The 18,024-nt window shown below is 33.4% G+C and overlaps 1 protein-coding gene across 1 annotated transcript; it reads left to right on the top strand.

Moving 5' to 3' along the window:
- The first annotated feature begins 89 nt into the window (after nucleotides 1-89).
- On the top strand, nucleotides 90-17,646 carry LOC148610705 (RAD51-associated protein 1-like). Its single transcript, XM_088595982.1, has 8 exons — nucleotides 90-220; nucleotides 4,714-4,766; nucleotides 5,104-5,209; nucleotides 6,141-6,544; nucleotides 7,891-8,013; nucleotides 9,392-9,559; nucleotides 11,411-11,599; nucleotides 17,461-17,646. Exons 1-8 carry the CDS (start codon nucleotides 198-200, stop codon nucleotides 17,592-17,594), a joined length of 1,200 nt encoding a protein of 399 aa, XP_088452108.1. The 5' UTR covers nucleotides 90-197; the 3' UTR covers nucleotides 17,595-17,646.
- The last annotated feature ends 378 nt before the right edge of the window (nucleotides 17,647-18,024 follow it).

The raw sequence follows: 18,024 nt of genomic DNA, 5'->3' as shown, positions 1-18,024 counted from the left end.
CTGTACTCTCCTGTGAAAATAGCAATTACATTTTCTAATTTCAAATTCGCATATTTGTGCTAAATCAGGTTAGGGTTAGGAATTCGAAACTATCTCATAGCAAAGGAGGGAAGTTTGGATTTGTAAACAAACGACGTTTTCGTGTTTTGTGACTAGAAAAAGACAATGAAACACTAAAAAAATCAACAAAATGCACAATGACAGACAGGAGGCCTGCGAGGTTAACTACGTAAAATAATTAGCAGAAGCTAATAAAATACTTGGGCTTTTTAAAGGGAACTTGAAATGTAATCTGCACACCAACATGCTGGGAAAATTGATAGCAGTACAGGTTACACATTTTGTATTGGGTACCAAAAATCATAACATATGACCTATTTGAGCAAAAGCTCATTTACATACTTGTTATACAAGTCTACAAGTAGTTATTCATACATTAACAGTGATAAGACCTATACTGCTACTACACTTTCTGAAGAAGAGATTGTGGAAAACCACAAATCTGTGCTATCCTCTTTTGGTCTCTCTTCCAAGGACAATGATTGTGATTTAGTGTCTATGTACTGGATTCCTAAACTCCACAAGAATTCATACAAACGTTTCATGGCTGGATCTGCAGAATGTACCACCAAACCTCTTTCAAAACTTTAAACTTCTATACTCACAGCTGTCAAAGAGGGTCTTCAGTCCTACCACAACACTTGTTACTCTGGTAGTGGTATTAATTCAATGTGGATCCTTAAAAAATCAAAAAATCTTTTGGAGACAATCAGTTCAAGACTATTATCAGAATATAATAGTATTAAAACCTACAATTTTTCAACTCTGTATACTTCTATTCCCCATACTTAGTTTAAATCCTGACTTAAAAACATTATACATCATTGTTTATTCTGAAAAAGATGGATCCCCTAAATAAAAATATATAGTTCCAGATGGAGATTTCTCATACTTTGTAAGAAATAATTCCGAATTGTCTTCCAATTATGCAGAGGAAGATGTTTACAAAATGCTGGCAATTTTAATCGACAAAGTATATGTCCAGTGTGGTGGACACATTTTTTAACAAACGGTCGGCATTCCAATGGGAACAAGTTATGCTCCTCTACTTGCTGACCTATTCCTTTACTCTTATGAGGCTGACTTTATAGCTGATCTGATCTGAAAGAAAAAAATATTTAGCTAGATCCTTTGATCTCCATTTTTGCTATATAGTTGAAGTATTATCTTTAAACAATCCTAATTTCGGGATTTGATACATCACATCTACACCAAAGAACTTGAGATAAATGATACTACAGATACTGTGAAATCAGTCCAATATCTTGACCCACACTTGGAAATCGATGGTTGTGAAAACTATTGACCAAAGTTTACAACAAACGTGATGACTTTCATTCAGAATTGTCAACTTTCCTTTCATCTGTAGCAACATCCCTTCAGCTCCTGCTTATGGAGTGTTCATATCACAACTCATAAGTTATGCCAGAGCTTGCCAAACTACGTAGACTTTTTGTATCCCACTAGAACTCGATAGGCTTCTTGAACAGGGTTATGTTGCTACGAGATTGAAGTCATCACTGCAGAAGTTTTATGGTCATCATGAACTCGTGGATTGTTATGGTTGTATCCATCTGCGCCATGGAAACTGATTTATTCAATATGTCATAGTTTTCCTTTCCTCGCTTGTCTACCCCAGACTTGACTTTTTATGAGCAACTTGGCAGGTGTTTTTAGAAAAGCAGAGGACGCTTACCCTACTGGTGCACTTGGTCCATGCTCACAGTTTTTAGTGGAGTCCAAGTTGCTCATTTGCTTTTTTTACTTTATATGTATGATTTTAGTCACTTCATGTTCTTTGCTGTGTATGTCTGTTTTCCATGTCCCTGGATTACATTCTTTTGATTATCACTATAACTGATTATTCTTAAACAATATTACAAATAATGTTACATCTGTCACCATCACACTATTAGGTTGTAGTCATTACAGCCATATTGATGTGTGTAATGATCTCCATATTTGATTTGGGAACTGTCACAGGTTCTTCAATAGATGTTACTGACTTCTAAATTCTAATTTAAACCAGTTTCATCATAGTCAAAAGCATTGGACTGGAGCATTTTGTAAACCTGGCTCTACAGTCTCATCATAGTCAAAAGCATTGGACTGGAGCATATTGTAAACCTGGCTCCATAGTCTCATCATAGTCAAAGCATTGGACAGGAGCATATTATAAACCTGGCTTCACAGTCTCATCATAGTCAAAGCATTGGACTGGGGCATATTGTATACCTGGCTCCACAGTTTCATCATAGTCGAAAGAATTGGTCTGGAGCAGATTGTGAACCTGGCCCCAAAGAATAGCAGTGGTTGAAACCAACACTTTGTTTAAACCTCATATTTTCCCATACTTTGAACTTGTTCCATGGCTATCCTTACTAAATCCCTAACTAATGATATTCAGCCCCCCACATGCATGACATGTACAAATAATGTCTAATCTTTGCCACACCCTGGTGATTTGAATCCCACTTTTATTGATTGTCCATATTTTCTATGAATTTGGACTGCAAATTCCACTCCACTGATTTGGGTGTCTCCATAGAATCTATATTAAAAAATCACATAGTTCTGGATTTTATGTATCGTTTCTACCTCAAAGAACTTGAGATAAAGGATACTACAGACACTGTGAAGTCAGCCTCATATCTTGACCTACACTTAGAAATTGGTGGTAAAGGAAAACTATTGACCAAACTTTACAACAAACGTGATGACTTTTCATTCAGAATTGTCAACTTTCCTTTTATCTGTGGCAACATCTCTTGAGCACCTGCCTATGGAGTGTTCATATCACAACTCGTACATTATGCCAGAGCTTGCCGAAACTAAACATACTTTTGGTATTCTGCTAGAACTCCAACAAATAGGCTTCTTGAACAAGGTTATGTTGCTACAAGATTGAAGTCATCACTACAGAAGTTTTATGGTCGTCATCATGAACTCGTGGATCGTTATGTTGTATCCATCAGCACCATGAAAACTGATTTATTCAACATGTCATAGTTTTCCTTTCCTTGCTTGTCTACCCCGGACTTGGTGGGTGTTTCTAGGAAAGCAGAGGACGCTTACCCTACTGGTTCATCTGGTCCATGCTCCAAGTTTTAAGTAGAGTCTGAGTTGCTCCATCCTCCCAAGTCAGGGTTTTGAGTCCATCCTTGCTCCCTCAAACCCCTGACATCACTCATTCATATTTAGCGGATATAGTCCAGTCGATTCCGATTGGTTGCTTCTCCATTTGTGAAGCACCAGTGAAAACCGATTTAAGATAAAATGTCTGAAAGTTGTATGATGTTACAAATAATGCAATATGAGCAAACATGATAACCATAGATTCTGTTTAGAGTCTTTACTGAAAAAAAATGACCTTTTGTGTAGCAATTTTGTAAGTTATATCGAAGAGTTTCTATTACGTGTGATTTGATTGGATTTTGGATCCGGGTTAAATTTAAGTAACTCACTAGATGGCGCTGAACGATACCCGCTGAATATGAATGAGTGATGTCAGGGGTTTGAGGGAGCAAGGATGGACTCAAAACCCTGACTTGGGAGGATGGAGTTGCTCATTTGCATTTGTTACTTTGTATATATGATTTTAGTTACTTCATGTTCTTTGTTGTATATGTCTGGTCTTCGTCCCTGGATTACATTCTTTTGATTACCGCTATAACCTTGGTTCCCTTGATTACTCTTTCATGAAATACTGTCAAAAGTAACATTTGACATAAAGTAGCATCAACAGTTCTGCCATTGTATTCTATGTAGATCATAAAATGTATATTTAAGTGTCAGTCCCTGTAAGAATCAGGCAGTAGGTGAAACATGGTATGAAAAAAAATCCATCTTTTTAATGTGTGATTAATCTATTTGCACCATCAAGGAAAACAGACAAGATATTCCATTTCATGCTGGACAATTAAGTTACATGTACATGTACAATTTCATTGAAATGCACTAAAAATGAACATTTCAAGTGCAGATAACTCAGTCTAAGATTCTATTGACAAATTTCTGCACAGTGATGTAGAGATCAAATAATGGTCTTTTTAAATAGTAAAAATATCTGTAAGAGTAATCAAGGGAACCAAGGTTATAGCGGCAATCAAAAGAATGTAATCCAGGGACAAAGACCAGACATGGAAAACAGACATACACAACAAGGAACATAAAGTAACTAAAATCATACATACAAAGTAACAAAAGTAAATGAGCAACTCAGACTCCACTAAAAACTGGGATCATGGACCAGGTGCACCGGTAGGGTAAGCGTCCTCTGCTTTTCTAGAAACGCCCGCCGAATTGCTCATAAAAAGTCAAGTCTGGGGTAGACAAATGAGGGAAGGAAAACTATGACCCATTGAATAAATCAGTTCTCATGGTGCTGATGGATACACCATTACATTGTCAGATCATTGGGATTTGACATGTATGTTTCTGATTTTTCCCATTTTGCCTGATTCTTACAAATGCTTACACTTAAAAAACAATATAATCCCATATCAAATTTCTTAACTTTAAAAAAAAAGTTAACTACATTAAATGTGATTTTTTTGTTGGGGATTTTTTGGGATATCTGTATAAAATTTTAATTGTCAGAAGAAACTAAAATTTTTCTAAAGCACTAATATGATCAATTTTTTTTCTTTCCAGATCAAGAAAAGCTGTAGATTATACAAAGTTCACAGACACAAATGACTTTGATGGTATGATTATTTCTACTTAAAACAGATGCATGTACATGTATAATTCAATCAAAAAAAAGAGAGAGAGTCCATTTGTATGTGCTTATTGTTTGCAGAATAAAGTAAAAAAAGAATTTTTTTTACATGTACTGTCATTTTTTTCATAAAAGGTGACATTTCTATTTGTATAGATATTAGCCTTTTATTGCAAAAAAAAACTGCTTAATGTATCTTATCTAAACGATTTCATGCATGTGCCAAAACTAAGGCACTGAAATAGGTATTCTCTTCCACTGTATAGGAAACAAATTATTGTTAGTTTTGAGATGGAAACAGTTTATTTTAATGCATGTTTCAGATGACTTTGCTGATTTGACTCCTCCTGCTAAAAAACAAAAAATCTTTAATAAAGAAACTCAGAAAAAACCAGTAGAGATTAAAGATAAGAAGAAGTCAACGAAGAGGTACAGAATTAGAATAATAATAGGATAATTAATTGGAAAGAGTGAATAACCAGAATATGATCATGAGTTAAATCTTTATGCATTCTTGGCACAAGTGATCATATTTTGGTTATTCACGATAACCAATTGATTATCCTATTTATTATATAGATTTCTGCCATTATTCATTGCTTTTTTTTAAAATGAATTATGTTTTGTGAATGGCGGATTGATATCAGTGTTGTGAAGTTTTGGCTGGAGAAAATGCGAGAGTGAAATTACCAAATTTATTTCACAGTGCGAATTATCAATTTTTTTTTACACTGGGATTATTCGGAAAATCACTGCTATCTATATAATAAAAGCTATTCACTATGTATACTTAATTAAGTTTGCAAGTTTTGTTTTACATTATTGTCATTATGACTTTGTTCTTACAGTTGCTAACTTTTCTGTAGTTTATTCTGAATATCTTCTATTGAACAGTAATAGATGTACATTGAAGGACAGACAGACAGACCTGGTTATTCCTATACCCCTACAACTTTGTTTGTGTTGGTGATAATGATAGAATTTGCCTTGACTTTGTCATTTTGTTTTCCCCCCTAATCAATAATTTTGTTCATAGTTAGTTTCTGGCAAATAAGTTTAGTTTGCCTTAATCACTTGATAATGGGAGACAACTATTAATTCTGCGGTTGATAGGTCAAAGGTCCATGTAATCATTTTTATATGATTGCAAAATTTTTGCACTCATATAAGAAGGCATTGATATTGTTTGCTTTAAAGCGTCTCCAAAAAAATTTTTCTCCTAATGAAAGTTCCCCGATTTGTCAAAAAGTAATTAAGGGTTTCTAGAGGAAATAAAAAAAAAATCCAGGAATAAAGACCATACAAGGAAAACAGTTGGCATTAATATTTATATATAGTACCATTGTCCATTATTTTTCAGAGCACCTCTGTCAGAAAAAGTTTATGAAAGAGAGTTACAAGAAGCTTTGGAGTTGTCACTGTTAGAATCTCAAGGTTCAACAACAAGTGGTATACAAGATAATGATGATGATGATTTTAAGCCAAAAAATAGTAAAAAACCATCATCAAAAACAGAGAAAACTAAGATTGAAAAAACAAAAACAGTAACAGAAACTGTAAATAACAATCATAAGAAAAATGAAATAGTATGTACAGTTGATGTGATTGAAGAGAAAAAGAGTGATACAGAGATTTGTGACAATGTCTTGAAAAACAGGGGAAATGAAAACACTGAAAAGTTAGATAGAAATGACGGAAAATCGCCTACAGATATTAAAAAGGAAAACCCCAAAGTTCTGAGTGAGATTCAGAACAACAAAACAGGTACATGTAGCAATAAATATGTAAAAAAGAGTTTTTTTTTAAATATGTTAAATACAAATGTTCCCATAACTTAAAAATGAAATGTCTTTTATTTATTTACTTATGATGCAGAATTACTTGATAAATAACTGTTGACATATAAACTGAACTGTCAAATGTATATACAATGTACTTGTTACCAGAATTTCTTTGTCAAAACATTAAGAAAAGTGGAAAGTAGTTCTATGTGAATTCATTTTGATGCTTTTGTTTGTAAAATGGAATTTAGTACATTGCAAGGGGAAAAAATACACGAATTAGTTTTTGTTGTTTTAGTGAAAGAAAAGAATTCTTAATAAATGAAGAAAGAAATAAGAAAAACCTATCTCCTTAGAACAGGATCCATATGATAATTCCTTACTGTTTGTGCAGATGCCTTTTTCCTGAAACAACTGAACTTATCACATTAAAGCAAATTATCAGATTTTATAAATGATGTCTCATTTGCTATCAAGAATAATAGCAGTATTCTAGGATTCCACTTTCCCATCACCTAGGACAAGTGAAATTCTTGCATGGGAAAGTTACTGCTTTGTTCCCTCCTTTTCTTTAGCAAGTAGAAAACTTTAATTTATGATAGTATATTTAAGTATGGAAAGCAGACATTATGGGCAAGTCAATTTTTATTTTAAGTTTTCTCAATTAACCCTTGAACAATGCATGGATTTTTGCTTAAGTACAAGTCCACATAAAATTCAGACACTGCCAATGGTAAAGTGATTCATGGTGAAGAAAAACTCACCAAACAATCTTCGTGGTTTAGGGAAAATGATCAGATAGTAGATTCTTAAATTCTTGGATTTGACAACTCTATCATACAAACTAATGGAAGAATTCCTTTTTTGTTGGGAATTGATTTTCGTGGTTTACAAAACCCACGAAAACCACGAAAACTGGTACCCCATGAACAATTTTACTTCAACAGTAAGTCTACATATGCTTTACTTTCACATAACGGTGGTCATTTCTGCATTCAGGTCTGCACTTTATAGAAAATTATACATTCATCTCCCACTAAAATCAACCAAATGACACCAAATCAAGAACTATAACTCTTGCAAAGTTCCAATTTCATGTACGATCTATAAATTTTTTATCTCAAAATCGCAACAACCAAGGAAAAACTAACCAGTTATGTAATCAGTAACTGTTTCTGAACAAGAAATTCAACTGAATTTGTTGGGTTTTTGACATGCATGAATCACTTTCTGTCTGATTTTTAGAAAGACTGATACTTAAATACAATATTACAAATGTTAATAATTTGTTTTACTTGAAACTCATGATTTTATTTTTTTTCCTCTTAGATGGCAATGATAGTGATGGAATAGTTGTTTTAGACGATGAAACAGATCAGGTGACTGGACGAGGAGGTAGAAGGAGGTCAGCATCAAAGGTCAAGGTCACCCTGGATGAAAGTGATGAGGATGGTTTGTATAAGCTTTATGATAGTTTCAAGTTATACCTCAGTGCCTGAAATAGATGGTCGCCCACTTCCTAATTGTGATTTGTATCTTCCCTGGGCGACTTAAATTTGTTCATGGTAAGCTCTCAATTGTACCTGTGAAATTACTTTTTAACACTTTAAAAGGATAATCATTTTTTAAGCTGAGCATATTGATGCCCTTATACTGTATTTAGTTTATTTAAGAATGAATTAGGAAGGAAATGTATTCAATACTTATTGTTGCAATAGTTTCTAATTGGAAGTAAACACAATTTTCACTCCGTTTTGTTGTTGTCATATTAAGTTTTCAATTTAAAAAAAAATCTTTCTTTGAAGCCACTCAGTAGATAACAGTTAATTTGGTAACCAGCATCTTTGGTGTCTACTTCAATAAAAATTTGGTAAAAAAATACTGATCTTCTTTTTTTTTGTCCTCCACCGCAACGCGGAGCAGGGACATAGAAATGCTGGTGTGCGTCCTAAGCTTGTGGACGCAACTCCTCAGAAAAGGCTGAACGGAATTTGACGAAATTTTGTAAGATCGTTTGTCGCTATTTTGATTCAACAATTTTTATGGGAGTTATGGGACTTTGTTCATTTTTCACATTAGGAACACCTTGTGGACGCAACTCCTCAGAAACCACTGAACGGAATTTGACCAAATTTTGTAGGATTGTTTGTCACCATATGTAGTTCATTATACAAAACTGCCATTATGATTCATCATTTTTTTTTGGAGTTATGGGACTTTGTTCATTTTTCACTTTCTTTTTTTTTGCAGATTTTTTGTTGTTGTATGAAGAATTCTTAACCTAACTTAATTTGATTCATTAAGATATATTAACCTTGAATTGCCACATGGACTTATGAAACCACATAAGTTTTGAATGTGCTATTTATACAAGTGTCAAACATTTGTAATTCAACTCTTTCTACAGTGGCGGGGGACTTATGGCTACACGTAGCATTCTTGTTGGTTTGTGCTTCTTGAGCTAAGGAGTGGTTTCTTTGTTATTTATTGAACCTTAATTGAAACAGCATTTTACATTCTGCCAGTCTTGAGGATGAGCATAATTCAGTAGTTCAGTTAAAATGGAACATCTAATTGGTTTCTTAGACATGTAGGGTGTTATTTTTTTGGCTCTTGGACAAGTGCTGTAAATAATATTACAACACCTCTAAGATTGATTTAATGCGGTGACAATTAAATTTTAAAAAATGCTGCTTTTAGAAACAGCCTTTTTAAAAATTTAATTTGAATTAATTTAAGTTGCTAAACAATTTTTGGCAAATGAATGTAAATTTTGTTTGTAAATGTTAATCAAAAACTCATAAAATCTTTCTCATTTTGTTTTGTCCAGGTAGTGATTTTTCTGTAGATGAAGCTGATGATGATTCTAGTGATGATGATTATGACGAGGAAAATGACAGTGATTTTGACTGTAGAAGTAAAAGGAAAAAAGCTCCTGTAAATAAAAAGGCTTCAGCAGTTCGGAAGCAGACAAAACAAACCAAACAAATAAAATCAGGTATTCTGCTTCTGAAAACTTTATTTGGATTTAGTGGTATATTGTAAGGTATTTTTTTTCTTAAAAAATTTGCGTTCTTTGTAAGAATGAAGGACTTTATTTTTTCTGAATGTATTTTGCTCCAATTAAGCTTCTTTTTCCTCCACAATTTGTTTGTGACACTTATGTTTTTACAAATGTGAACTCATTTGCACCATAAGTATTCAATGGAGCAAGTCTAATTAAAAAAAAATAAATAAAAAAGGATGAACATATGAATATTGAATAAAATATGTTGAATATCTTTTGATCATTGGAAAAAATGGGTTTCTCCACCATTGGACTTTTATTGGTGGATTTCAAATAAAATTAATTACCTTAATTCAAACTTAAAAAGAGATATGGATAAATGTCTAATAGATAATTATCTGACACTGAAGGTAATATACAAAAATGTAATCTACAGAAAAACAAAACAATTGGTATAACACAAGAATAATGAAGGGATTATGTAATTCTCTTACTTATTTTACTGTATAAATTTATATCAGGGTATATTTTCAGGAAAAATGCTTCCTATACATACTTGCATATACTATAGTGTAACTTTTGTAAGTGTTTATTGGGACATGTTACTCTGTTCTGTAAAAGCCAAATTCATACTCATTAAAAATAGATTTGAAGAATTGAAATAGTTGTTAGGATAATAATAATTAGGAACTTGGTCTGAAATCTAGAAAATCTGCATGAACATAATAATACACAGTAGTGGTACAAATTCAGTAAACATCATACATTTTGAAAAGTGAATGGAATTAAAGGGGGAATATGACATTTACAGTATAGCTGGTAATTTTGTAGGATGCTTATTTTGGCATACAGTATAAGTATTAATTTTTGCTATTATCAGTAAATATAAAAGTATGAAAAATCTGTATTAAAAAAATTGGCTTTTAACACTGTATAATGATTATAATTCTTTGAAACCACAAAAATGGATTCCTGCGAATATGTTCACTTGAGAAAATTTACGAAAATTAGCAACCACAAAAATTAATATTTTTACAGTATATAGTGGCCTGTTAAAAAAGGAAATATTGATTTTGCAAAATATTTACTCTAGGCATAAAAATATTGGTATAAGAACTTACTGGTAGTACACCAGTTAGCATTGCCAAAATATTTTCAATACATTTATTGTCTTAAAATCACCAAATTTTACACCTGCTAAATTAACCATATACCTGCTGAAATGTCCAAATAGAACTGGAATTTTGGCAAGATAAATTCAGAAGTAAGCACTGTAGGTCCCATTCTGAAAATTTGAATCCCCATCATGGTGAATAGACATTTTTTTTATGTGATAGGAATTGCACGCACCCACAGTGATAACTTTCATTTGTTTTTACACTTCGCCTTTTACTGTATTGTAAAGTTGACTTGGTCTGGGAAAATATATTTTAAACATCATTTAAAGACTTTAAAATCAATATAATAAATGAATAGAAATAAAAACATATTAACAAGCAAAATTAATAGTATACATGTATTTTGATAAATAGGTATGATTGTCAATGAGATAATCATCCACCAAATGCCAAGCAACAAACAATTAAATTTCTGCAGGTCACCACAAGTTCTTCATAGATGGGCAAATTCCATACCATTAAGCTAGCTGTGAAGGGCCCCAAATTAAATGATTTGAAACTTAATGAACAAAAATCGACCTGATGTATAGAAAAAACGTAAAACAAATGACAATGAACATAAAAAGTCAATGACAACAACTGGCTTGGGGCAGGCACTTAAAGTATTTGATGGTTTTAAACATATTGTTTAATTCTCCCCTATTCATGTCTGTTTTGTTTTCAGTGCCTAAAAAGCTGACCGCAACTTCTCCTGAATCAGTTCCTGGTTTGAAGGCTGCTAAACCTGGACTAGGAAGTAAAGGACCATTGTCTAGTCCAGCAGTGAAGTCAAAGCCTTCAATAAAGTCCCCTACTTGTAGACCAAATCTAAGTAGTCCTGTTGTGCGGACTGTACCTAAATGGAATCCTCCAGGTAAGGTGAAATACCAAGTCCATTGAAAAACTAAGAAGTGTTGTTGTTCGGACTCTACTGTATTATTATTACCTGAAAAGTTATAGGGTGAATATGGTGCCCATCTGTCTGTCCACTTGTCATTCCACCACTTTTTACATGTGTGGAAAAAATTTTAGGTCTTATTTTGGCATGGCACTGTCGTCATTAACCATAGCCACGTGGTTTTTTTTTTTTTTTTGCAAGAGTAATCAAGGGAACCAAGGTTATAGCGGTAATCAAAAGAATGTAATCCAGGGACAAAGACCAGACATGGAAAACAGACATACACAACAAAGAACATAAAGTAACTAAAATCATATGTACAAAGTAATAAAAGTAAAAGAGCCACTCGGACTCCACTAAAAACTGGGAGCATGGACCAGGTGCACCGGTAGGGTAATCGTCCTCTGCTCTTCTAGAAACACCTGCCCAGTTGCTCATAAAAAGTCAAGTCTGGGGTAGACAAACGAGGAAAGGAAAACTATGACCCATTGAATAAATCAGTTTTCATGGTGCTGATGGATACACCATAACGATCCACAAGTTCATGATGACAACCATAAAACTTCTGTAGTGATGACTTCAATCTTGTAGCAACATAACCCTGTTCAAGAAGCCTATTTGTTAGAGTTCTAGCGCGATACAAAAAGTCTGCGTAGTTTCGGCAAGCTCTGGCATAACGTATGAGTTGTGATATGAACACTGCATACGCAGGAGCTGAAGGGATGTTGCCACAGATGAAAGGAAAGTTGACAATTCTGAATGAAAAGTCATCACATTTGTCGTAAAGTTTGGTCAATAGTTTTCCTTTACCATTGATTTCTAAGTGTAGGTCAAGATATGAGGCTGACTTCATAGTGTCTGTAGTATCCTTTATCTAAAGTTCTTTTGGGTAGATGCGATGTATCAAATCCCTGAAATTAGGATTGTTTAAAGATAATACGTCATCTATGTAGCGGAAACTGAGATTGATGGATCAGATCAGCTATAAAGTCAGCCTCATAAAAGTGAAGGAATAGGTCAGCAAGTAAAGGAGCACAATTTGTTCCTATTGGAATGCCAACCGTTTGTTGAAAAACATGTCCACCACACTGGACAAATATTAGTTGGTTCATCTTTATAACAAGTTACACTACTGTCAACATAATTTTAATTTCTCCACTCTTTACAATGGAGTTGCTTATGTCCTCCACCGTGGAGAGTGGAGACACTGTGACTCCACACAAAATATCTCCACTGTGGAGAGTGGAGAAATTAAAATTGTGTTGACAGTAGTGTAGAAAGGTTGGTATTGATTTAGGGGATTATGTCCCCAACCGTTTTAGAATTAAGGGCTGAAAAAGGGCCAAAAACAAGCAGTTCATAGAATTTAACTACATGTATATATAACTCCAGTAAAAGCATATGGATGTCTATGATATTGTTCAATAATATTTTATACCACAATGGTCAGACTGGAATTGATTTTGGAAAAATGGAAATTTTTGAATTTAGGGGCCAAATAGGGGAAGTGGGACAGAAACAAGCATTTTTCTAATGTCCATGTAATGACTTATGTATTACTATTAGAGAATGTATCTCTTTGAAATTGTATTACAATTTACCATATCACTGAAGGAATTCCTTGACTGGGATTGATTTTTGGTGTTAAGATTTGAATGTTTTTGTAATTTGGGGCCAGAAACAAACATTGTCCTTATGTCTGGATAATAACTTAAGTAAAAGTGAATATATCTTTGTTTTTAATTTTACTGCAAGGTGCCATACCACAAAAGGAAGATTGAGATTGATTTTGGGGTTTTGACCTGAAAGACATGTAAGAATAAGGGGCCAGAAACAAGTATTTTTTTTTAATTTCTGGATGATAATTTGAATGTAAGTAAATGGATTGTTTTGAAATTGTACCACAAGATGTCATACCCCCAAAAGAAGGTTTGGAATTATTGTAGAGGTTTTGACTGGAACCAACAAGGAGCAAAGGGACACAAAGTTGCTACTTCCATTCTGTTCAAAATTTTATCCTGTGGTAAATGCTCAAACTCAATCAAAATTCAAACCTATATAAGTTTGAATGGTGTGTCCATTATTGTCCAAAATGTTAATGGTTCCACTTTTGGTTGCATCAAGCTGCACCATGTAGAATTTTATATCCATAGTAGTTTTTCTGCAACTACTTATCACTGCCACTTTCAAATAGTTTGACAGAAGCTCTACTGTATATAGGCATGCCAAATTGGATTAGATTCAGTTTGAAGCATCATTAACTTCCTGTTTGATGACTTAGTAAATGTACATGTATATAGGCTAAAAACCACTAATTCCACTTTCCATAGGCTTCTATGCTAATTTCACAATATTCAATGGCTTCTCTGGACTTTACCTTAACTTTAACCTGCAGAGGACTATATATCAGCATGATTCTACATATGTCAGCTCACAATCCACAGAATGGCATGTGGGGTTAGCAGACTTGCAGTGCAGTACTGATCACCGGAAGTGAAGGGTCTATAAATAGCATGGGAAATCCCAGTGTTTTCACAAGATAGGGGTATATTTAAAAATCATTATGGAGATTAGGCTTCACATCACAAGAAGCAAAATGCACCTATAAAATGTACAGAAATGTTTTTCCTTTCAGAAACTGTTTAAATTTTTTAAATAAGATGAGAACTTTTTTCACAGCACTATGAGGAACAGGGGTAATTTCTGCGTAGGACTATTTTTGCGTACGTTCCAAATGCTCATTGGTTGAATTGGTGGTCTGTAACCTAAAGAGTCACTTTTTGTCTTAGAAAAAGTAAATAACTATACAGGTATGTTCCTACACACATACTGAATGCATTTGCAAAGTTTCAGTGAAATGTGACAAGCACTTTTTTAAATATTTGATTTTTAAATATAGGGTAACCAAGTTGTGCGAGCAAAAAAGTGACAATATTCTACCATACTTAAATGCATTAAATATTTGCAAAGAACTTTTTCTGACTTTTCAAATAAAAAATATCAATCACAACTTGTTTTTTAACAATATTAATGAAGAAATAGTTTTAAAAGTAATCATTTTCTGAGAAATTGGTCTATTTTTAAAAAATTATTTCTGACATGCCTCCCCCTTTTTCTTGATCACATGTCAAAAATCCTAAATCTTTAAATTTTCACAAAAGGTGATATATTTGGCTTTAAATTTGTAAATACAGTGTTTTCACATTAAAACATGACCAGTAAAGGGCACCTAAAGCAAAAAAAGTACTCAATAATGGATTTTCCATGTTGCCATAGGGGAATGCTGATATGGCCTTAACCGCAGTAATGAAAGTGAGTTTTTCCTCATTTCTAACCTAATTTTTGCTCAAATCTACACAAAACTTGATTTCAAGTGCTTATTACCACCATATTTAGGTAAATATAGCCCTCAAAGTTTAATATTTGATATTTTTACTAAATTTTCTACACTGTTTACAAGATAGGACATAAAAATCAGCCAAAAAGACCAATTTTCAATAATTTGGACCTACAACTTAAAAAAGTGCATATTTTGAAGGATTTTTGTAGTGTATTCCTCTCATGGCAAAGTTAACAAGATCTTCAAGTAGTTTAAAGCTATTTCAAAAAACTTTTCATTTTGCCATGGCTTCCCCTTAAGGCTAAAAACCACTAATTCCACTTTCCATAGGCTTCTATGCTAATTTCACAATATTCAATGGCTTCTCTGGACTTTACCTTAACTTTAACCTGCAGAGGACTATATATCAGCATGATTCTACATATGTCAGCTCACAATCCTCAGAATGGCATGTGGGGTTAGCAGACTTGCAGTGCAGTACTGATCACCGGAAGTGAAGGGTCTATAAATAGCATGGGAAATCCCAGTGTTTTCACAAGATAGGGGTATATTTAAAAATCATTATGGAGATTAGGCTTCACATCACAAGAAGCAAAATGCACCTATAAAATGTACAGAAATGTTTTTCCTTTCAGAAACTGTTTAAATTTTTTAAATAAGATGAGAACTTTTTTCACAGCACTATGAGGAACAGGGGTAATTTCTGCGTAGGACTATTTTTGCGTACGTTCCAAATGCTCATTGGTTGAATTGGTGGTCTGTAACCTATACCAAATGTGGGAATTGGGTCATTCTTTAGGGAGTCTTTGTAGTTAAAAATATCTCATAATACAGTGCTTTAGAACATGGTTTAACACACACTGCCAATATTTTGTCCACAGAAATATAACATACACGTATACATATAAAACTCGTGAGTAAAAATGACATACCTTAACATTCAGCTTCAATCTTCAAAATAGTATTTTATACTGCACAGCTTAAAAAATGTAAATTCAGCAAAGACACAAGCACATATAAAACAAGGAAATGGTCAGAGAGTCATAAGTTGATTTTGTATTAACATTACTTAGAGCAGACAGGTTCTTATCAATCTGCATCTGGTGATGGTCAGATTTATCAGAGAGCTAATGGTATCAAACTGAAGGTAATTAACATTGGTCAGAACTGAGGAAATACTTTGGGCTGTACTATAAAGTATGTCCAGAAATAAAGTACTAACTTGGTTGAATTAATACTTTTTTGTATTTTCTGTGTTCCCAGTATTTATTTATGAATTGTATGAAAGGTTTTGTTTACTAAGTCAGCACATTGATTTGACAAAGTTTATTTTGGGGGCCAAAATCTAATTTAAACCTAATACATACTCTGTTTATGGCTTCATGATAGGAAAATTTTTGTTTTTTATCTGATTGCAAAAAATTAAATCATATATTAGTATAATGATATAGGGCTGTTGTCATTCATTGTCACTAGGTTTTACTTTTGATAACTTGAATATTTTTAGTTGGTTTATCTTTATAAGACTTTATAACAAGATTCCCAACCACAAAAGAAAGATTGGTATCGATTTTGGAGGATATGGCCTCATCAGTTTTAAAATTAGGGGCCAAATGATGTTGTTACACAATATCCTATACCACAATGTCAGACTGGTATTGATTTTTGGGTTTAGGTATGGAAGGTTTTAGAAATTGGGGGCCAAAAATCATGCATTTTCCTGATGTCCAGACAGTAACTTGACTATAATTTAATGGGTCGCTTTGAAATTGCATTAGAATGTGCCATTATCACCAAAAAAGGTCTTGGATGGATTTTGGGGGTTATGACTTGAACGAAGAATCAGGGGCCTGAAACAAATTATTTTTCTTATTTCATGATAATAATTTATAAGGAAATGAATATCCCCCTCTCAAAAAAGGTATGGATTGATTTTAGAGGTTTTGACTTCAACCACTTAGGAATAAGGGGCCAAAAAGTGGCCGCTTCAATTCTGGTCAAATTCTTATCCTGTGTCAAATATCTAATAATCAAAATTCAAAACTGTATGAAGTTTGAATGGTGTGACCATACTTGCCCCAACTGTTCAGGGTTCTATCTCTGTGTTCATTAAACTGCGCCCTGCAAAGCATTTTAAAAAATTTTTGGTACCTGATTGGCCCCAGAGAATCATGCAAATAATTTTTGTCAAAAATTAACCTGTTGACAAGTACTTATAAATGAGAGAAATTAGAAGAAATATTGGTGCAATTAAATTGGCTACAATAAATAAGTATACAGAGTGTATATATACTTTAATTGAATTCGATGACAATATGTTATCCCATGACACTATGTAAACACCCTTTGATGAATTTTGACTTTGCTTGGTTTATACATGAAACATTCTTCTTGTGAAAATCTTAAATCTATTGTTTCAACGTCAAGGGTAATATATTTTAACTATAAGGACGTGATTTGACCTTTAGGTGCATAACATGTTTTATTTATATTGTAGGTGCTGTAGGGAATACAAGGTCTCTATCTACAGCAGTGTGTATGAAATCTCCATTATCAGGAATGAGAGTGGGCCTATCTAGGAATCAACGTGTCAAGTCCTTACATCCAGGGTTGACTGTAAAAGATGTCTGATTTAAATATTGAATATTGCCTGTATAGTTTTATTAAATTTTATGATATATCAGTAACCTTATACTTTTTCCTATCATTGAACATATACAATGATCCAAGACCTTTTCCTGTTTTCCCAACAGTGATATAACAACTGAATTTCTCCCTATTTCATGCAAATTGTGATTCAATTTTATTTGACCAATTGTTCAACCTTTGGTATCCAGTTTTAAGCATAACGAGAGACGTATCCTGTATAAGGCCACAATAAAAAAATTTGGAACTAAGGTTCTTCAACACCTTTTGACAAATATTTACCACTAATTTTCCTCAGACTACAGACTAGTGGATTACCCGGTACTATGATATTGTTCCACCAGGTTAAAGGTATAAGTTTAGGGGTTATGACCTTTACCATTTGGTAATAAGGAGCTGGAGTGTCAATGTGTAC

The sequence above is a fragment of the Perna viridis genome, chromosome 8 (assembly GCF_037379345.1).
Source record: "Perna viridis isolate PV_CMFRI_1.1 ecotype Kerala chromosome 8, ASM3737934v1, whole genome shotgun sequence".
NCBI lineage: Eukaryota > Metazoa > Mollusca > Bivalvia > Mytilida > Mytilidae > Perna > Perna viridis.
Note: the sequence above shows the minus strand (reverse complement) of the source record. Positions and strands in the feature narration are given on the sequence as shown.